We start from the raw sequence: 22,837 nt of genomic DNA, 5'->3' as shown, positions 1-22,837 counted from the left end.
AATTATCATAATCATTGAATAAACGAACTTGTAATTTCTCTTATTAAGTTTTGAATAATTATGTTATACTGAGAAATGCTTTGCTACAAGAGTTATAATTTAATTGGCCAGGTCATTACTCAACATGACTGAGCAATCAAAATTAGTATCTTATCAATTAAAATAATTTTGTGTACATGCTGAAAAAAGACTAAAAAAAACAACAGCATTTCAATTAATAAAATGCAAAACACAGGAAATAACCAATTTACCTGTAGGCAATAAAATTTATGATTCTCTGACAATAATTAGGCTACATGTCAAGTCTACAGGGGTTTTATGGACCCTTATCAGACTGGACCAGACAGGATCTTGTACATTGGGGATTAAAAAGTCTGGTATTTGGGGGGCGGGGTCACTTATATAGGAGATTTTCATTGTAGAATTCATTAAATTTCCTCATGGTGAACAAAAAACAGTTAACAGACAGAAACTTGCTTACAAAGTGAATTATTTTGTAAGAATAAGGTGACCATTCAAATAATAATAAAAATTTGGGAAAACAATATATTTTTCAGTGTATAGTTAATGTATACAGGTTTGTTTAATTGTTACATTATCTCAGCACAAAGAGCCATAAAAATAAATAGATTGGCAACTTGAAAGGCATATTGAGCAAATCTCGCCAAAAAAACGTGACAACTGAATGAGATCTTGTTCACTGGAAGTGACGCGTTCTCCACGTGCCATTTTGTATGCGAAAGCAATTATTCATCGGTAAATTAATTTCCACCGTACGCTTCTTTTGATGGTAAGAAACGTTTACTCTGTGTCTTAAGACTATTTCACATTAAACTAATGTTGTTTTAGAAGCTAACATGTATTTTAAATGCAGTTTTTAAGGTACAAATTGTAACTCCATGCTCGCCGATGTTTGTTTTTACTAAGATAACGCCGATTCACGCTCTGACACGAGATCACGCGAGTTACAGCCAGTTGCCATTCTGTGTATTTTATACTTCTTTGCTCAGCATAATTGAGAGAGGGCAACTTGTGCGAAATAGTTATCTGAAAACAAATAATACCTTAGCATTTCTCCGATCTACAGGTTCTCCTTGCAGTATCAACCACTGTCCTTCCTCGGTCTTATTCTCAAAGCTTATCTGAATTTGATGCATATTTTCTATCTTGTCTTTGAACTGAGTGACTTGTATCACATCATCTGTACTGATAAAAAACTCATCTTTCACCTGTGATTTTGGCTTTCTTGTAAACTTTTGCACGTATCTTGAGGCTGCCATTTTAAATTATTATTTTCCTGTAAACTGTCACTGAATAGAAAAACTGTCACTGAATAGAATTCCAAAATTTTCAGAAATAATATAGCTGACAAGTGTGTAAAGCGATACTGCTGACTTTTAACTAACATATGATATATTCTCAATTTTAAATCAGGTCGTTTAGGCGAAAATAGAAATATAAACAACGTACGATTTCAATGAATTACATAGGATTTATTGCGAAATGAACTAAAAATAAACATTTCAGTAAGTTCAATGGTTTTGTTTTCCTGGGATTTCCATTTTACCGGAAGTACAGCCGGTGGTAGCGTAAGAAATTATAAAACGTGACAATTTTAAATTTTATGCCGAAAATTATTTGCCTATCAATTATCATGGTAATTTGTCCTTTTCTTTAAACTTATTCCGCAAAATTATCATAAGTAAACTTTATTGTATAATTTTGTTTCGTAGAGATTAGCTAGAAACATCTGTAATTCCACTCTTATTTGCTGTACATACCTTTCGAATTGAATAAGAATTCGGATAAAATGTTCAATGTCTTTCTACTGCTTATACCCTGGTCACAAAAACGCTACGAGCTGCATACGAGTAAGTTTTCAGTAGAATTTCTGGTAAACTCGTACAGCGTCCATAAGGACGTTGTTGACTCGTAGGAGCGTCATACGTATTTAACATTTAGAAAATTAGAGGACTCTGGAACTGGGTGAAAATGTTTCACTGAGGTCCCAAGTTCTCAGAGTACGAGCTCATAGAGATTTTTGCAGCAGCTCACAAGAGCACTGTACAGGAACGGCACGGCCCCTCCTATAGTCATCGCACAATGTCTGTGGGGATTTAAAAAAATGTGCTCAAGGCTTCCGATGCTCAAACGGCTATCGCCTAAGCAACTGCAGTCTTTTTTTTCAAAGTGTCTTGACATAAACCTTTTTAAAACAGACAGTAAGAGCTTAAGCAGAGTGAACAAAAAACAGTTTAAATTTTGAAAATATCTGTACTAGAACAAAAGTTACAGGAATTAAAATATTAATAATTAAAATATTTGACGTATTTTTGGATATTTTCACATTTAAAATGACTATGCGCGACTGAAATGTTGCGGAACTCTTTTTGGCAAATATCGCAGGGGTCTCGCTTTGTCAACGTACGATGTCCACACAATATCAGGGATACAGTGCTTTAGGGTATAGTGGATAGCTAACTAATTTTTCCTGCATTCTAATTCAAAGAATCAGAATTTATTAGTTCTTTTCTGTATATCAGACAGAAAATAGCTATCCTTTCAAAACATTCAGCATTTAATAGAAATTCATGTGATTTTTCTCTCCATGCTATTGTTTACATACGTGCTGGTTTAGGGTGTACAGGATAGCTTTGGTAATTTTTTCCATTATTAGTGTAAAATCCACATCCAAACAAACTTAATTCCTAAGATATTTTTACTATAAATCAGAATAATAATTCTCTTTTCAGAAGCATTCAGCTTTTTAAATTTCTATCAAATACTTTTCATTCATTGATGCTTTTTACATACACACTCATTTAGTGAAGGAAAGGATAGCCATGATTTTTACTTGATGACATATGAAAAATAACACAACATGCAATCATTCAAAATGTATGTCAGAATGTCTGTCTGCGTGCCAGTAAAAGAATGATATGAAAATTAATACAATAATTAAAGTCTAAATGCAAAATTTTTCAACCTATCCTCTATACCCTAAAATCCGCTATACCCTAAAGCACAGTACCATGTAGTCCCAGTCTGTGACTCTAGTTAACTCCCTGGATGGTCCGTTCACAGAGTCACAAGCAATGACTCAAAAATCGGCGTAATGGAGGTACTTCAGTATTTCAGACATGATTGCAAGCATAATGATGATTGAATGGCGAAAAGAAAAATATTTCTGAATAGCAAATTTATTCTTGTGCTTGTCTTGTGAAATACACAATATGTCAGAAGAAGAAAGTCACCCACTGACCTACATTATCGATTTGTTTTTCGCCATTGGTGACGTCACAGCTTTATTATGTCACTATTGACACGTTTCATTCATAGTCAGGTACCGGTACCGGATGAGCACAATGTCTCGGGCTAATTCTAAATGTGTTAGTGCAATATTATTTGTACATTTACTACGATCTAAAGTTAAATTACAAAATTTGAAAACTAAACAGATATTTGGAGAGATCTGTTCATATATATTCTCATGTGCTTGTTCCTTCAGGAACACCTGGAATAAACTTGGTAAACAAATCTAGTACAATTTCACACAGTGCTGTTAAAATGCTGTACATTCATGCATATACTTGATAGCTGTTTTTCTATAGTTTTTTATGCAGAACATGTCAAATAACATTTCTGTTCATGAGATAAGTGTATTACCTACAGCAAATTAAAATATATCTTTCGTTTTTCATACTGTGAAGCTTATAATTTATGTTCATATTTTAATCACTAATGATTATGCTTGTGTTTTGATGTGGCTGAGTTTGGATGTAATATCAGACTCAAATGAAATTTGTGAAAGTGATAATTACGTCTAAAGTTGGACTAGGATACCATGCAGAGAACATGTGATGTCTGCATGAGGCTTGCAGGGCATTGCGATCACTATATGATATGACTTCCTTGGAGTGATCAGAGCCAAGTTTCATTGTGCATATTGCCGGCATGTTCTTAATCAATAATTTTCAGTGGAGTTATAGCCCATGATTTTTGAGTCGGCTAAAGGCTGAAAGCCTTTTGACGAGTCCTTGCTGTTCAGCGATTCTCTAAATGGACCGAATAACACGTGAAGGGATGTAGTTCCATTAGATTTCTCAAACTTCAAACAGTTACTGCATGAATGAAGTTAAGTTGTGTCAATTCCCTTTGCTATTACCAATATACGATGTAATCTGTCATATTTATGACTTGTAATTGTGCAATACTCGAATGTAACTCATTAAGCATAAATGTGCATTTTAAGAATTGCGCAGGCTTACAAAGCTTGGGTAACATCCAGCGAAAGACATAAAATAGTTTCACAGGGCTCCAGATAAGATGCGTATTAGCGTAAATTACGTATAGAAATAATGCAAATACGCATGTCTAATAATTTCTAAGCGTATAAAAACGTATATAAAATTACAGAAACGCACACAATGCTTTTTTAAAAACAAAATCTGAATCGTCTGGATGCGTTAGGTAACATAGCAGATCAGCCTTAATTCTCCCACATTGAACGTAAACACGCATCGTATGATTTCTATAAACTTTGCGTGGGTTGAATTTTGCAGTCAGTAAATGGATAAATTATCGGAAGAAGAAGCTCTTACTGGTTTGTTTAGTTACTACTGATATTAAAAATGATTTTAATTCTTATTTTTCGAGAAATAAACAAATCGGCGAAACATTAAATTGTATTTTCTTGTAGTTTTTGAAATCGAAAGTAGATCGTCTATGTTTGGCTGCTTTCACGAAACGAAACAACTTTTTTATGAAAAGATTTAAATAAGAGGTAATTTAACCATAAACTTCAATGTCAGATACTGCCAATTGCTGCTAAATGTCTTCGTATCATCACAATTTGTAAAATGTATTGTTGAAACTGGAGAAAAGTGTAATCGTATCCGGATATAATATTTTGGGTAAATATCGAGCTGTGTTATGAAATTTTAAGAAAAAAACTAAAAATAAACTGAAACTGGTAGACTATACTGTCAGTACATCAATCATTAGCCGACTCAGGCCCTTCAGGCCTTTGATTTATGTCTTACCATACCTTAATGGTCAAAGCTATTGCTTTAAAACTTAGAGCAGTTATTTGCTATTAAAAGCTGACTCTGCCCAGCGAGTAATATAACTCTACATTGCTTTTTGCAAGAATAATGGCCCCTTTTGGGCTTAGAAAATAAGATTTCTTGGTTAAGTTTTGTGTTTAGGTCAGCTTTTCTCCTAAACTATCAAAACTGTTACTTTAAAACTTGCAACACTTGTTCACCATCAAAATCTGACACTGTACAGCAAGAAACAACTCCATCCTGCTTTTTGCAAGAACTATGGCCCCTTTTGGACTTAGAAAAGTGACAAAAAATCAGATGAACGTCTGCACCCGCATGACAATGCTATTGTTTAGTTGTGTCATTGTAGCACTAGGATAATAATTCAAAACGTTAAATCTTGTGTTCACAAGTTAAAGATAACTTTGATCTTTCATGATTTTTTCATGTCTTTACAATAGATTTAACAGCAATTTACATGTTTCGCCTGTTAATTTCACGTGTAGCATAATGACATTGGTGCATCTTTAAAATGGAAGCCAGTCTCGTAGAAGGTTTGTCTGATAAATATGTTTATCAACAATCTTATTGATTAATCAAAAGATGCCTGCTCTTCACTATGAAGCAGTGTTGCTGCCAGAAGTGATGTCACAAACAACAAAATAACAACAGCAACAAAACTGTGCTTAAGTATAAATATTCACCACTTCAATGGTTTTATAGGTTTTACTTTGAAATATACTTGTACACATTAACTATAGACTGAAAACCCTTCTGGTTTTCTGCATTAATAACTGAGAAAATACACCACATTGTTTGGCAATTGTTTGTTAAAAATTCTACCTTATGAAAGTTATAACCAGTGGTTAAGTATAGACACTATAAGCCCTCTAATCTTATTTCTTGAAATTAATTTTGGAATTTTTGTAAAAGAACAAAGAATAGAGGAGAAAATGTTATTAAAACTGTTTCAGAAGTGATCTGCCTACCTGGATTCATTACCATGGTGATTGCAATAGGGTTTGAAGGAAGTGCCAACAAACTTGGTATTGGAATAATCCGAGATGGTGAAGTGTTGTCCAACCCAAGAGATACCTACATAACACCACCTGGGCAAGGTAAAAATTGGGCTGATATTTAGATTATTTGTAAGCATGGTTTGTTACTTGATCAATACTTTGAAAAGCTAGCTGACAACTGCTTTTTGTTTCATACATAGCATGAATAATATAGCACCTGATTTTAAGATTTTTGTTCAAATTTCCATTTTGGAAATATTCAATATTAAAACATTTAGAAGCTGTCTATTTCATGACTGTCTAGTGACCAACAGGTTAATTTTGCCCGTGTAGGCTATACAATTTTTTTTTCTAAGGTAGATACTGACCTGAAATCAATATATCACATTGTTTTCGGTTTACTTTAGGATAGTGCATCCTCAGTTTCAGGAAAATTACCACACTTATATCTATTTTCTTGTAGGGTTTCTGCCACGAGACACAGCTAAGCACCATCAAGCTGTGGCTCTTGAGGTTTTACACAAGGCATTGAAGGAAGCTCATCTTAAACCTGAAGATATAGATGTGATTTGCTACACAAAAGGTTTGTACTCTTTTTGCCTACTTTTACAATATATGAGCTGTGCCATGAGAAAACCAACATAGTGGCTTTGCGACCAGCATGGATCCAGACCAGCCTGGGCATCCGTGCAGTCTGGTCAGGATCCATGCTGTTCACTAACGGTTTTTATACGCCCGAAGAGACGTATTATGTTATGACGCTGGTGTCCGTCTGTCCGTTAGCAATTTCTTGTCTGTCCGTTAGCAATTTCGTGTCCGCTCTGTAACTCTTGAACCCCTTGAAGGATTTCAAGGAAACTTGACACAAATGTTCACCACACTGAGACGACGTGCAGAGCGCATGTTTTGGATGTCTCGCTTCTAGGTCAAGGTCAAACTAAGGAGTCAAAGGTCATATCAGTTTGTTTCGTGTCCGCTCTGTAACTCTTGAACCCCTTGAAGGATTTCAAAAAAACTTGACACAAATGTTCACCACACCAAGACGACGTGCAGAGCGCATGTTCCGGATGACTCACTTCAAGGTCAAGGTCACACTTAGGAGTCAAAGGTCATATCAGTTTGTTTCGTGTCCGCTCTGTAACTCTTGATCCCCTAGAAGGATTTCAAAGAAACTTGACACAAATGTTCACCACACCAAGACGACATGCAGAGTGCATGTTCCGGATGACTCGCTTCAAGGTCAAGGTCACACTTAAGAGTCAAAAGTCATATCAGTTTGTTTTGTGTCCGCTCTTTAACTCTTGAACTGCTGGAAGGATTTCAAAGAAACTTGGCAGAAATGTTCACCACACTGAGACGATGTGCGGAGTGCATGTTCCGGATGACTCACTTCAAGGTCAAAGTCACACTTAAGGGTCAAAGGTCATATATGACTTTGCTTTGTGTATATTGCTCTGCATTGCAGTGCTCTTGTTTTTATTTGGCAGATCTCTTTTTTGTACTAACAATTATTTTTTTTGAATTACTTCCCTTTTATGTTACTATAAATAGCTTATTTTGAAACTTTTTTATTATTGGCCGTAGGGAAAAACCGAGACCACTTTTCTGTGGTACAACATGGATGGTACCTCCAATTTTTAGGTGTATTTTTACATACCTGTACCTGATAAGGATTTGTTTGCTCCCATCCTATGGTGTAATCCTTCGGGCGTATATTGCCCCACTTGGCGGCGCTCTTGTTGTAATTGCTATAGGCTTTGAAAGCGAACAGCATGGATCCTGACCAGACTATGCGGACAAGCAGGCTGGTCTGGATCCATGCTGGTTGCAAACGCACTATATTGGTTTTCTCATGGCACGGCTCACAAGTTTGGTCTCTCTGGTCCATATTTACTTACAAGATACAGAAAACCTTATTTTTACATCAGATGCAATCATATTGTAATAAAATATGAAAATATATAACACATTAGCTGATGAGCTATTTCCTGACAGACATATTTAAACAGAAAATAGTGTTAATGATTAAGTAGCTCTATAAAGGAAAGATATGCATATGGTTAAAGCATATTTGAGCCGTGCCATGAGAAAACCAACATAGTGGCTTTGCGACCAGCATGGATCCAGACCAGCCTGCGCATCCGCGCATTCTTGTCAGGATCCATGCTGTTCGCTAACAGTTTCTCCAATTCCAATAGGCTTTAAAAGCGAACAGCATGGAGCCTGACCAGACTGCGCGGATGCGCAGGCTGGTCTGGATCCATGCTGGTCGCACACCCACTATGTTTGTTTTCTCATGGCACGGCTCATTTAAATATTAAAAATATAAAAAACATTAAAACTGAATATAACATGGTATAAAATCTGATAAAGACTACCGGTACTCATACAGTGCAATACATTATGATATTTTCAGAGCAAAAAGAGGCATAAAAACAATTACATACCTGTGAGAATTTAGTTTATTGTTTAAGAAATATTAAAATTAGCAGACATATACTGGTAGTATATAGGGCTTTAGAACTTAATCTTGGTTAAAAAACAAACAACACAAAAAAGACAAGTGTCTTAAGAGATCTTAATAAAACTCAGGGGGAATCAGTTGTATAAAAAGCACCACTGTTATTAATTGAAACTATTGATCATCAGGCTGCCAAGAACCATGATAAGCCCTGCCTACAGTAACTGCTTCTCTGATGGCAATATGCTTATAATGCTTTTATGTTGTTGAGTTTAAGAATTAGAATAGATTTAGTAACCATCAAGGTGACCTGTGTTTTTCTTGTCCCACAAACATTGTCATAAAAGAATCCACAAGAACATTACTACCACACTCACAATGATTTGGCTCAGCAGACTCGTAGCATACATGTAGCTTTGCCATTCAAGTTCAGGATTGTTTTGAGACCAGTCTAGAAATACAATTCTTACACATAAGATTTTCTTTTATATAAACTAAGAAGGATTTTACCGTGTATTGTCTTTCGTCGATTAGAACACATTTCACAAAATGACCTACTTTTGGCTATTCCAGTTTACTCCCTCATATTAAAAAGCGCATTTTATTCCAGATTAGTATCCCTTCCTGGTGTAATTTGAATGTGTTAGAATGGAAATAGATCTTAGTTTTGCGTGCTTTGTTGGCAAAAAAATAATTGTTTTTTCGTTCATGTTATTAGATTACTACATATCTGAACTCAAAACCATGTTTTATTTGCCAACAAAGCACGCAAAACTAAAATCTATTTCCCAATTTTACCATTGGTCAATTCAAATATTCTGCTCAGATAGAAGAAACTACATACCAGAGTTTTGAGACTGTAGTTAATACAACCAGGGAACCTGAGCTTTGAATACTCCATGCATAGATTGAAATAAAAGCATGTTATGAAAAAAAAATCTGGTTTAGATTTTTGCTTAATAGTTTCCAAAACTGAAGTAAAGGTTTTGGTTTTGGAATTTTTATTCGAAAAGTAGGCCAGCAGGTCAAGTTATTTTAAGGAATGAGTGTATGTTTCTAGAAATAGGTCTTATATTAGATTTTGAAATGTTTGATGTCATGAATTGTGCCTGTTACAGGTCCTGGTATGGGAGCCCCATTGGTGTCAACAGCCCTTGTTGCTAGAACTGTAGCACAGCTGTGGAACAAACCTATAGTGGCTGTTAACCACTGTATTGGACGTATCCTTGTCTTCTTTATGCCCTTATTGTTCATGATACATTTGATTTGTTATTTACTATTGTTGGGTTAAGGGTTTGTAACCTCGCTTAGAATTCTTTTATGTGAAGCAGCCGTCAAGAATATTGGCCGTTTAACGATTTGTAAATAATAAAGATAATTCTTTAATTAAAACCACTTCTATACTTCTGGTTGCTCAAGGCTGCATATTTGATGAGTAGTTTTCTCATTTTGAACAATATTGTGAATTCAATTAATTTTGTGGATAGGAAATTTTTTTTGAAGTTAAAGTGAACAGGAATTTTAATCGCTTGTTGGGATTTTGTTAAATGTTGCAACCCTGAAAATTAGTTCCCCATGAAAATTAATGGTTTACTCCTTCACTATGTCTAGTCCCCCATGAAAATTAATGGTTTACTTCTTGACTATGTCTAGTCCACCATGAAAATTAATGATTTACTCCTTGACTGTGTCTAGATATAGAAATGGGAAGATTAGTGACTGGAGCAGAGAACCCTACAGTGCTGTATGTTAGTGGTGGAAATACACAGGTAATGTACATAAACTTTAAGTCATTTTGATCACAGAGCTTATGGAACAGTAGTGATTCAGTGCTAATTAGTATTGAAAAAAGTCTTGGATTATCGTTTTCTTTAACCTGTCAAAATCTCCCATCCTCCAGTTGCATTTCTTTTCAATAAAGGACCCTTTCCCAAAAAGTCAAAAAAAAAAAAAATCACTGGCATACCTGGTAGCTTTTAGCTCAACTATTCAAAGAATAGTCTAGCTATTCTACTCACCCTGGTGTCGGTGTCACCTTGGTTAAAGTTTTGCATGCAAGTAAATATGGCTATCATTTTTAAGGGTTATAGCTTTGAAACATATTTTTTCTTTTTCTAGGTCAATTGCCAATGTCACTGGATCAAGTCCCTTAACTCTGACATGTATTTTGGCCAAATTATGCCCCCTTTTGGACTTAAAAAATTCTGGTTAAAGTTTTACATGCAAGTTCCTATCTCCAAAACTAATGCAGGTATTGTATTGAAATTTCACATTATGTCTTCAGGGTTATAAAACTAGGTGATAGCATTAAATCCGATAACTCCGACATGCAATTTGGCCAAATTATGCCCCCTTTTGGACTTAGAAAATCCTGGTTAAAGTTTTGCGTGCAAGTACATACAGCTATTACTAAAAGGCATATAGATTTGAAACTTATTGTTTCTTTTTCTAGATCAGTTATCAACCTCACTGGGTCAAGGCCCATAACTCTGACATGTGTTTTCGTCAAATTATGCCCCCTCTTGGACTTAGAAAATTCTGCTTAAAGTTTTGTGTCTGCAAAACAAATGCAGATCATAAATTGAAACTTCATGTGTGTCCTCAAGGTTATAAAACTAGTTGATTGCATCAAGTCTCATAACTCTGACTTGTACTTAGGACAAATTATGCCCCCTTTTGTACTAAGAAAACTTCTGGTTAAAGTTTTGGTTGAAACACTATTGATATTTTAACATTAGATTAATATTCCTGCTTCTGTGACAGTGATTCAAATAGTCGAGCACTGGCTGTCTTAGGACAGCTCTTGTTAACTTTGTAAAGTGTAATTTCAGGTGATAGCCTATTTGCAGAGAAGATACAGAATATTTGGAGAGACCATAGATATAGCTGTTGGTAACTGTCTGGACAGGTTTGCTAGAGTACTCAAGGTATTACACTTTATAACAGATTCCAGAGCTTTCTACAAATTTTTTTTGTTAGAGTCTATGTGAAATTAACAACAGAATATTATTGTCAAAGCCATGAATTGCATTAGAGGTTATGTTGAGTGTTTCAAAGTATCATTTCTTTAATTTTTTCACAAATTAGTTTCTTTTAGAACTAAATCTCAAATATTGAGCAGTTTTTCAAAAAGTACTTTTAATACATAATAAAATAGTTATTTCATGGTTGTTAGTGAAACAGTCAAAACTATTGTCCCTTGTTGATGACAACATATAAAACTGTTTCCTTTAGCCTATCTGCCCCTGATGACAGTTTCGACTGTTCCCAAACACCAGTGAATTAATAGTAGACTGAGATTACGATTGAGGAATTAGTTCCAGTATACCAGTATACACTGTTAGCTTTATATACTGTTGTACTTAAAATAAAAAATACGTAAACCAAAGAGAAAAATGTGTTGAAGGAATGTTCACATGTATTTGCAGCTTTCCAATGATCCCAGTCCAGGATACAACATTGAACAGTTAGCAAAGAAGTAAGTTACGCTGGATTATTTCTCCCTTTTCTGTGGTTTGTAGCAGTTGATAATATCTTGATAATCTTAAGGTGTCTCAGAATGATCTTCACTGATGAGTACCAGACATTACATTTATGAAATGATTGCACCTTTTGCTCACTGTCAGTATATTCAAAGCAGTCAAAAATTTGTTGTTACCGCCTAAATAAATATCTGAAATGATTAAGCAGTTAATATCAATCGTTTTTATTTTAATAGAACATTTAAACCTGTATTAGGCATTTAACCAAGGGAGTGACACAGTCTGGCTGCTTCAAACAAATTGAAATTAAAACAGTCAGTCAGTGTAGAAAGTTAACCGAGTGGCTGTTTAATGCAGGCAGCTGCTAGGGCAAGTTCAGCTGTGTAAAAAAAGAGAACAGTTTATGGAAAATATAAATCAACAGATATTTCTTTATGTAACTACACATGTACAATCTTAAATCAGTATGTTATATTGTTACTCTGTTTTGTTATTTTACAGAGGGAAAAAGTTTCTAGAGTTGCCATATGCTGTAAAAGGAATGGATGTGTCATTCTCTGGTCTCCTGTCATACATAGAGGTATTTACTTAGGTCTAAAAGAAAATTGTTTATTTACCAGATCCTGCCTAATAAAACCCCATACCCTTGAGATTATTTTCCAGTTCTGTAGCAAAATGTTTGCCATTTAGCAAAAAAGGGAGTGCTAAAGGGGGGAAAATGCAAAAGGACTCTAAATTTGTCAATACTGTTTTAATCTCAATTTTTTTTTTTGTCTTTTTTAAAAGTTTAACATTGATCTAAAAATTTTAGTTTCTGACCTAAGTAACAATGGCATTTCTGATGTTGTTAAAAACAAAGTCTAGTAATATTTAGAGCATTACCCTAAACAAATTTTTTAGGCCTTATCATATATATTCTATGTTGGACTGGCTTTAGCCAAATATGTAATCATCATTAAATAAGTTGCTATTATTGTCGTTATCGTTATTATTATTACAAACCAACCCAAAAACAAAATGAAACCAACCAAACATACATACAACAGTGACCGTCTCTTCTTCTACATATAGGTTTGTGTTATGCTACTATTTGTCATTTAATTGCGAGTTAATAGAAAAATTATTTTTAGAAAATCTGTATTCTGCTAACTGACATACTATTAAATTTATGTGAAACAAACCTTAAATTTTCCCACATTTGCATTTGATCTTTAAGACAGACAGAATTACATATCTATTCTTTGAGTAGGTGTTTTCTGACTAAAATTTTATCTGCAGTAGATACAAAATGGTTGTTCATCCACTTGCTGAACAGAATTAAATATGATGATATGGCAAGGGGGACATATTCAAACATAAAACTGTTGTACATAAAAACAATGATATACTGGGAAATCCAGAAGACTTGTTTTCATTGATTTTGTGGTTGCACGAGTCAGCCCACAAAATTAAATACTAATAAACAATGAAGTTGGGTGGGTGAATTCATATCCATATGAAGAGCCATGATTTTTGGCAAAACTAAGAAATTTTATGCTCCTGGAATTAAATGATTTCCCAGTATGTATTATTTCTAGGAGAAAGCTACAGGTCTCATTGAATCAGGCGAGTACACAGCAGAAGATTTATGTTTTTCACTACAAGAGACGGTATTTGCAATGTTAGTGGAGATTACTGAGCGAGCTATGGCACACTGTGGCTCACAGGAAGTACTTATTGTTGGAGGGGTAGGCTGTAAGTATTTCAAACATCTTGGGATCACACCAGCATAGAATGATATGAGCTGCACCATGAAAAAACCAAAATAGTGGCTTTGCGACCAGCACGGATCCAGACCAGCCTGCGCATCCGCGCAGTCTGGTCAGGATCCATGCTGTTCGCTTTCAAAGCCTATTGTTATTAGAGAAACAGTTAATGAACAGCACGGATGCGCAGGCTGGTCTGAATCCATGCTGGTCGCAAAGCCACTATGTTGGTTTCTTATGGTGTGGCTCAGTTATACAGTTTATAGAGTAATTAGCTCACCTGTCACAAAGTGACAAGGTGAGCTTTTGTGATCGCGCGGTGTCCGTCGTTTGTCGTCCGTGCGTGCGTCCGTAAACTTTTGCTTGTGACCACTCTAGAGGTCACATTTTTCATGGGATCTTTATGAAAGTTGGTCAGAATGTTCATCTTGATGATATCTAGGTCAAGTTCGAAACTGGGTCAGGTGCGGTCAAAAACTAGGTCAGTAGGTCTAAAAATAGAAAAACCTTATGACCTCTCTAGAGGCCATATATTTCATAAGATCTTCATGAAAATTAGTCAGAATGTTCACCTTGATGATATCTAGGTCAAGTTCGAAACTGGGTCACGTGCCTTCAAAAACTAGGTCAGTAGGTCTAAAAATAGAAAAACCTTGTGACCTCTCTAGAGGCCATATATTTCACAAGATCTTCATGAAAATTGGTCAGAACGTTCACCTTGATGATATCTAGGTCAAGTTCGAAACTGGATCATGTGCGGTCAAAATCTAGGTCAGTAGGTCAAATAATGCAAAAAACCTTGTGACCTCTCAAGAGGCCATATTTTTCATGGGATCTAAATGAAAATTGGTCTGAATGTTCATCTTGATGATATCTAGGTCAAGTTCGAAACTGGGTCACATGCGGTCAAAAACTAGGTCAGTAGGTCTAAAAATAGAAAAACGTTGTGACCTCTCGAGAGGCCATATATTCCATGAGATCTTCATGAAAAGTGGTCAGAATGTTCACCTTGATGATATCTAGATCAAGTTCGAAAGTGGGTCACATGCCGTCAAAAACTAGGTCAGTAGGTCAAATAATAGAAAAACCTTGTGACCTTTCTAGAGGCCATATTTTTCATGGGATCTGTATGAAAGTTGGTCTGAATGTTCATCTTGATGATATCTAGGTCAAGTTCGAAAGTGGGTCACGTGCCGTCAAAAACTAGGTCAGTAGGTCAAATAATAGAAAAACCTTATGACCTCTCTAAAGGCCATATTTTTCATTGGATCTGTATGAAAGTTGGTCTGAATGTTCATCTTGATGATATCTAGGTCAAGCTCGAAACAGGGTCATGTGCGGTCAAAAACTAGGTCAGTAGGTCTAAAAATAGAAAAACCTTGTGACCTCTTTAGAGGCCATACTTGTGAATGGATCTCCATAAAAATTGGTCAGAATGTTCACCTTGATGATATCTAGGTCAAGTTTGAAACTGGGTCACGTGCCTTAAAAACTAGGTCATTAGGGCAAATAATAAAAAAACCTTGTGACCTCTCTAGAGGCCATACTTTTCATGGGATCTGTATGAAAGTTGGTCTGAATGTTCATCTTGATGATATCTAGGTCAGATTTGAAACTGGGTCAACTGCGGTCAAAAACTAGGTCAGAAGGTCTAAAATTATTAAAATCTTTTGACCTCTCTAGAGGCCATATTTTTCAATGGATCTTCATGAAAATTGATCTGAATGTTCACCTTGATGATATCCAGGTCAGTTTCGAAACTGGGTCACGTGCGGTCAAAAACTAGGCCAGTAGGTATAAAAATAGAAAAACCTTGTGACCTCTCTAGAGGCCATATTTTTCATGAGATCTTCATGAAAATTAGTGAGAATGTTCACCTTGATGATATCTAGGTAAAGTTCAAAACAGGGTCATTTACCTTCGAAAACTAGGTCAATAGGTCAAATAATAGAAAAACCTTGTGACCTCTCTAGAGACCATATTTTTCAATGGATCTTCATGAAAATTGGTCAGAATTTTTATCTTGATAATATCTAGGTCAAGTTCAAAACTGGGTCACATGAGCTCAAAAACTAGGTCACTATGTCAAATAATAGAAAAAACAACGTCATACTCAAAACTGGGTCATGTGGGAAGAGGTGAGCGATTCAGGACCATCATGGTCCTCTTGTTTTTGTTAAGAGATTTAGCGTCATTGCTGTAGTGAGACAGTGAATCTATTACATACATGATTTACAAATAAACTCTAGTCAAGGTGCATACACTGTAGATTTGGTGATAGTTGGAATGGTTTTATTTTTGCTAATAATAGTGAATTATACCACACACATTCAAAATAATCGTGATTATTAATCTGCATCATGTCCTAAGACACAAACACTCATGTTTCATGAATTCTTAACACTACAAACAAGGCATTCTCGCATACCAGAGGTCTACCATGGTTCCCCGGATGATCCTCTGTTCACATTTCGCCGATATTTTTGGTTTGGTTACATTACAGGTAAAACGTTCAGCCAATCAGCGTTGTTTCACGACAAATCGTAGCGAGCCAATCAAAATCGTACGTGAAAAGCGTGACCACTTCCTTTTCAATATTGGTGTTGAATTACTAAGTATATTATTATTTCTTGATGTAAATCTTTTTACATGGAATTACAGGAGTTGATCTATATTAATCGCAATCATGGAATATTGCATTTATCCATTGTAAGCAAGTGCATGTTGTTTGAAGTTTCAATTTGGAGTGCCAAATAATGGCGAACAGTGATTGGCAGAAACAACTCCTGGTAGTAATTACGATTGCATTGCGCATGCTCACCAAATAAACGACAGAAATAAATCAGATGTTCGTCTCGGGATTTTGACGAACCTCTGATGGATGAGAATGCAAACAAGGCTGCCAGCCATGAAATTGCCAAATAAAGTATATGCAGAAAATTACCAACAAGTAGTCTAAAGACAAAAAGTATTTTTAAAAGTTGTGTACTTGTCATCTTTCTATCATATGCCACCAGGTAATGAAAGATTACAAGAGATGATGAAGATCATGGCAGATGAAAGAGGTGCTCATCTCTATGCTACAGATGAAAGGTATGTATAACGTGATGTTTGTGGTTTGAACAGCTATATGGTTACCGTATTTATAATTTGATGTTTGTACTTTCCAATATAGCTCAGCAGCTCTTGCTATCTCTCTTAACAAATGAACACCTAACTGTTTGAGGCTGAAATCATTTGATTTTATGACCCAGTCAGGGTAACATACAGGTTTCCTGCCAAATCCTTTGAAATGGTTCAATTTTATGGGCATGAAATTTCGTGGTTTGGGCAAAAATTTCCAATGGGGAAACGAGTTTGTGGATTTCAACCTAAGATAAAATGAATGATAATTTTGTTCATTTGTTTGGATTTAACCTCGTTGATTGACACAACTACGAAGTACACAAAAATGAGTCCCCCACAAATATTAAGTTGGTAATTATCGGCCTGTGTCGATACTCAGTATTATATCTAAGATTTTTGAACGGGTTATTTATGACCAAGTGGAAGCCTATCTTAATGAAAAGAAGCTTCTCTACAGTTTCCAGTCTGGATTTAGACGTGGGTTCTCAACTGATACTTGCCTTATTCATCTTTCTGATTTTATTCGCTTCAACATGGACAAAGGTAACTTGGTCGGAATGGTACTTCTAGATCTGCAGAAGGCCTTTGACACGGTCGATCATGGTATTTTACTAATGAAACTTGAAGCTGTGGGTCTTCATGTTGATGCCCTACGCTGGTTTAGGTCTTATCTATCTGATAGACATCAGTTGGTCGATTTTTCAGGCACAATGTCTTCTGAGGCACTGGTCACCTGTGGTGTGCCGCAAAGGTCTAACCTCGGTCCTCTGTTGTTTTTAATCTATGTGAATGATATGTCAGCTGTTGTAGATGACAAGATTCTCTTATATGCTGATGACTCTGGAATTTTGGTAACCGGTAAGTGTAAGTCGGAAATTGAAGCTATCTTATCCAATGATCTCGAACTAATTAGTGCCTGGCTTGTGGATAATAAGCTTTCTTTGCATTTGGGCAAAACAGAGTCTATTTTGTTTGGGTCCAAGCCAAAACTTAGAAATGGTTCTAGTTTGGCTATTACCTGTAATGGTGTTGGTATCTCAGCCTCTGAAACAGTGAAGTACCTTGGTGCTACACTGGATCAACAGTTATCAGGTGAAACAATTGCTTGGTCTGTAATCAATAAAGCTAACTCCAGGTTAAAATTTCTGTATAGAAAAGGTAAATTTCTTACTATGCACACTAGGAAGTTACTGGTGATGTCCTTGGTTCAATGTCATTTTGACTATGCTTGCTCTTTCTGGTACCCTGGTTTGAGTCAGAATCTTAAAAACAGACTTCAAACTACTCAAAATAAGCTTTTTAGGTTTGTTTTAAACTTGGATAACGGGTCTCATATTGGGCCAGAACAATTTGTCTACTTGGATTGGTTACCAGTTTCTAAGAGGGTTGATCAGATCATATTGTGTCATGTTCATAAAATCAAGTATGGTTCTGCCCCAGACTACCTTGGGGAAAATTTTGTCCCACTAAGCACTGTGCATACTCGCAATACCAGGTCAAGCGTAGTTGCACAATCCAACCTTGTTGATTGTGATGGTAGTTATCTTTTCAGGGATACTGGGCGATTTTCCAAACCCAGAGTTCGTGGTTTTGGGGAAAGGTCTTTTGCTTCAAAGGGAGTTCAGTTGTGGAACAACCTCCCTCAGTCTATTAGAGATATCCCTGTCCAAAGTAGATTCAAGGCTGCTGTCAAGAAGCATTTGTTGTCCTTTTAGATATATTTTCAACGGATAGGAACATTTTTATTCTAATTACTTTTCATTTTTACTAAGTACAGTGCTGGTTTATTTAATTTAATAATTATTTATTAAATTTTTATCAATAGATAAGTATTTAAAAATTTTATTTAATTTATTATTTTTCTATTTATTTTTATTAAGTACAGTGCTGGTTTATTTAATCTATTAATTATTTATTAAATTTTTATCAATAGATAAGTATATAAAACATTTTTATTTAATTTTATTACTGTTCTATGTACTTTTATCAATGCTCAAGGAGTAAGTAAGAATCTCACTCTTATCAATAATTTTTTTTTAAATTTTTTATTATGTGTACATTTGTGCAATAACTCTGATTCTCTTTCAAGTATAATCATGCATAATGCTCAAATTTTATCAGTATTACATATATTAGAATTAATAATTTAAGCTCTCTGTGATAATTACATTCCTCTATGCAGATAATTTATTATAACATGCACTCTGTGTTAAGTACATTCCTCTATGTAGAATGATATATTTATTATAATTAATACATGATTTTCCCATGGTACTGCCACCAATAACAAGGACCACAATGGAAATAATTGAAAATCACTTTTCACTTTTTTGTGTTATCCTTGGTATTGGTGTGCATGTCATGGTCTTTAACATGTGTATAATAATATGCTATTACTTTTGCTGATATTTATGCATTTTGTTATTGCTATGCTATGTCACTTGTTACCTAAATAAACTTACTTACTTACTTACTTAATTATTTCACTTTTTAACAGTGTGTTTAAATTGATGATTTACCAGACATGTCCATATTAGCACAGCAGGTCCATGTTAATATGCAGCTGCCATTGTGTGTACCGGTTATTTAAAGTGACCTAATTCTGAATCACATGCCCCTCATCAAAGTTTGTGAAAGATGCACTGGTGTCAGAATCTTCAAATGGCAACAATTTTATATTTAAGCCGGTTTGCAGAATTACCATGGTATTTCTGTCAGGTCAGTCTATGCCAGAAATAATGCCCACAGAGGCACACAACATTCCTTGATAATGCTGGAAGTATCCTTATTAAAGTCTGTAAAATAATAGAGGCATACCAGTATTGACAATTACTTAAAATCCCAACTTTCTGTAGGGGGAAGAGTAATTTTCATGGTTGCATCAGTTCATGTAATTAGATCATAAGGAATGAGTAAAATGGCAATATATTAGATCTTTTAAAATTGATATCAACAAATTAATTTCCTTTTGAAATAGCCAATTCAGGCAAAAACACAAAATTTCATGTCTACCAAATTGAATATTGGACATTAGGTAAAAATATCTAAATTATAGCAAACTACTGTTTACTGTTTTAAGTTACTTTTATTGACAATTGTATTGCACTGTGAAATCATTTAATTTTGGGAATATTAAATTTTGTGATTTTTGCCAAAACTGCAATTTATTTGGGATCGTATGAATTTGTGAATTTCAACATTTTGGAAATGTATTTGTTAACTGGAATTGAATTTTGTGGATTGACACAAGCATGACATCCACAAAAAATTAGTCCCCTGATAAATGTAAATGATTACATAGTAGTATTGCTGGCAGTTTTAGTAACATTTATAATTCATCTTCTATTCCAGGTTTTGTATAGATAATGGTGCAATGATAGCTCAAGCTGGTTACTTGATGTACAAGTCTGGACAGACAACCCCATTGGCAGAAACGTCCTGTACACAAAGGTATGTTCAGATACTTTGAACGCATTTGTCTTAGAAAAGGAGTTACATAAATCTGGTTTGGCTATTTCATGGTGACATGAATACATGGATTTCAATTAAATTTCATGCAATGAAGCAACCTTAAAATCTACGAAAAAATGGTCCCCACTGAAAAATAATGATTTCACAGTATCAGTATCTCTGTAATCCATTAGAAGACTGCTTGCTCAAGTATTGATGACCGGAGCTGCCTTGCTCACTTGAGCAGTTCATGTGGTTTCTCGACATTTTGCTAAATATTTTCCAATGTTTAGGTCAAATAGTTCATGTTTTACTGTATTATGTAGTTTATTATTTCTTCCTGTATTTGTCAGATCAAGCACAAATTTGAAGAAAAACTTTTTTCCCTATTAGGTTTAGAACAGATGAAGTTGAGGTGACTTGGCGAGACTGATTGTGGTCTACAACAAACAATTTTATTGGTAGAGATATAATTCATCATGTGACACAACCTTCAAAAGGCAGCTTTATACTCATGCACGACATCATAGTCTGAAGGACTGTTAAAATATATACCAGTTGTGTTTTGTTAATGGATGATGAATTTCCTACAGTTCAGCTCCAGACTACACCAAAAACTGCTAGTATGGATTTATAGTCGATACAAGAATATTACTGTGTATTTAGGTCATTGAAAGTTTATTTAGGCTTGTAAAATCAAATATTTCAAAAATCAAGATGGTTAGCAACTGAAAAGTTTTTCTTTGCAGGCTAAAAATATGTTTTGGTCCATGTCAACTTCAGCATGGATTCTTCAAAACTGCTTCACAAACCACACACAGGTGACAGAGGCAGGACAATTAATCCTCACATTGAACAAATTTGTCATATTTGTTCACTCGTCTTGATTCACCCTGTGGCCAGGACAGATTCTAAGTACATAAATAAGACATATTTGTATCACATTTTATTTTCAGTTTAACAGTTATCCTTCATTTAACTTGTAAATAACATGCATTCTCTCAGAAGAATGATAAAATACACACTATAAAATGACCATTATGTTCCTTTTTCCTTTATCATTTCAAAAGAAAAGAACACAAAAATCTCTTCTAAAATTCAGAAAATGTTTTGTTCAGTATGTAATAGTTAAAGGGCTATGCCTCCAAATGAACAAATTTCATCTTTTTAAACCTAAGGACTATGGATACTAATAATCACTGCTTACATAAAAGTATGATGGAAAGAACAGACAAACCTTTATCAAGTAGTCAACCAAGGGAGAGAAACTTTTTGGTGAGCTTAAAGCAGGTAGAAATAAAAAAGAAAATGTCAATATCAGAAGCAAGCCATCTGGTTGCTTTAGGCAAGTGGCTGCTTAATAGAGGTGACCCTAATGTAGATTTGTACAGCTTAACTCCATCTATTCAATATCTAACATTTATCACATGACTAATGCTTTGAGATTTTCTACACATTTTACAGAATACATGTCTTTCTTTTTAAATCACTGCTTGTAAGTATGGAATTCAACTCTGTTTTTCTTAATAAATACAAATGAAAACAATGTCTCAGTTTTGAGAAATATGAAACAATCTGGAGATATATCTGCTGCCAGCAAGTGATTCTACTTTTGCAACCAGTGCAGAACTGTTCGCTATTCAGACAGTAAATTTTCAGTGAGCATCCCTTTGACTAATAAATGGTATCGCCCATTTTAGAAATTTAGCAGGCTAAGGGTTAAACCATAATTGATGCTCATCTGTATGGTCTGGTACTAAAATACATCACAAAATCATTAACAGAATTGATGTGGCTTACTGCTACAAAAGTTATGAACTTTGCCAACCATTTTTCAATGCAAACATTTGCACACTTACATTTATGCAATGCAACAGGTCAAACTGTCCCAAAGTCATGTAATTGTTTCTTAGACCTCTCGTTAGAATGACATAAATACAAACTTGAAGACCAGTCCTTAATCCGGCCTTGCCATTGGTCAATTTCCAGACAGTGCCAATCAGCCAATCAGATGCTGACCTCTATAAATTCAACTTTGAACTTTCAATTCTTAGGTTGTTCTCCACCAGAATACCAGTACAAGTATAGGTATATGTGAAGAGTTCATTCATTGATTCAAAAACTGTTGGAGTAGTTAGAAAATTACAGTTGTCACACAATCTTGATGTACACTTTAAACAAATACTTGTATAGTCTACTTTCAATTTTTTTAAATTTAAGCAAGCAACTTTTATTAGATTTATCATACAAATTTAAGCAGACGCTTAATATTAGTTCTTGTGCTGTTGTAGATAACAAAGCGGTTTCTTTGACAGAAACTTCCAAGGAGAAAACATAAAATATTCATCACAGATGTCCTTTGAAAGCTATGCAGTCACTTTACTCTTCTGTTTGGTTGGATCGTATCTGTAGGTTTTTGGAACAGGTCCAACTCCGGCTTTTTTAAATGCCATATCGTCAATATGTCTTCTTTGATTGGACTCTGCTGCTAGCTTAGAAGTATCGTACA

General features: G+C 34.9%; 3 protein-coding genes across 6 annotated transcripts in view; 1 reads left to right on the top strand and 2 right to left on the bottom strand.

Moving 5' to 3' along the window:
• The window catches only part of LOC123548518 (NEDD4-binding protein 1-like), a 25,787-nt gene extending 24,228 nt beyond the window's left edge, over window positions 1-1,559 (bottom strand). The window contains exon 1 of the mRNA XM_045335821.2: window positions 1,065-1,559. Coding sequence (XP_045191756.2) covers window positions 1,065-1,280 — 216 coding nt within the window. The 5' untranslated portion in view covers window positions 1,281-1,559. The remainder of the gene's footprint in view (window positions 1-1,064) is intronic.
• LOC123548519 (probable tRNA N6-adenosine threonylcarbamoyltransferase) lies at window positions 1,557-21,364 on the top strand. Of its 3 annotated transcripts, none has more exons than XM_045335823.2 (12): window positions 1,557-1,657; window positions 6,020-6,163; window positions 6,528-6,647; window positions 9,644-9,745; window positions 10,221-10,294; window positions 11,357-11,452; window positions 11,954-12,003; window positions 12,509-12,587; window positions 13,585-13,741; window positions 16,770-16,845; window positions 20,230-20,328; window positions 20,722-21,364. In XM_045335823.2, exons 2-12 carry the CDS (start codon window positions 6,049-6,051, stop codon window positions 20,759-20,761), a joined length of 1,008 nt encoding a protein of 335 aa, XP_045191758.2. In that variant the 5' UTR covers window positions 1,557-1,657; window positions 6,020-6,048; the 3' UTR covers window positions 20,762-21,364. The 3 variants fall into 3 exon arrangements, with proteins under 3 accessions (XP_045191758.2, XP_045191759.2, XP_045191757.2); XM_045335824.2 differs by having other exon boundaries at window positions 1,579-1,657; window positions 6,023-6,163; XM_045335822.2 differs by lacking the exon at window positions 1,557-1,657 and adding an exon at window positions 1,796-1,871.
• LOC123548521 (mitochondrial inner membrane protein OXA1L-like) overlaps window positions 21,260-22,837 on the bottom strand; it is a 35,006-nt gene continuing 33,428 nt past the window's right edge. For both annotated transcript variants that reach the window (XM_053546336.1, XM_045335828.2), the window contains exon 9: window positions 21,260-22,837. In XM_053546336.1, the coding sequence (XP_053402311.1) occupies window positions 22,695-22,837 (143 nt within the window). In that variant the 3' untranslated portion in view covers window positions 21,260-22,694.

This window comes from Mercenaria mercenaria, chromosome 6 (genome assembly GCF_021730395.1).
Source record: "Mercenaria mercenaria strain notata chromosome 6, MADL_Memer_1, whole genome shotgun sequence".
NCBI lineage: Eukaryota > Metazoa > Mollusca > Bivalvia > Venerida > Veneridae > Mercenaria > Mercenaria mercenaria.
This window is presented reverse-complemented; position numbering and strand designations above follow the sequence as displayed.

Coding starts and splice junctions, on each gene's coding strand:
- LOC123548519 (XM_045335822.2), top strand. CDS start 1,811: ATGTTCAATGTCTTTCTACTGCTTATACCCTGGTCACAAAAACGCTAC. Junction 10,295..11,356: donor TTAGTGGTGGAAATACACAG/GTAATGTACATA, acceptor GTGTAATTTCAG/GTGATAGCCTATTTGCAGAG. Junction 16,846..20,229: donor CTCTATGCTACAGATGAAAG/GTATGTATAACG, acceptor CTTCTATTCCAG/GTTTTGTATAGATAATGGTG.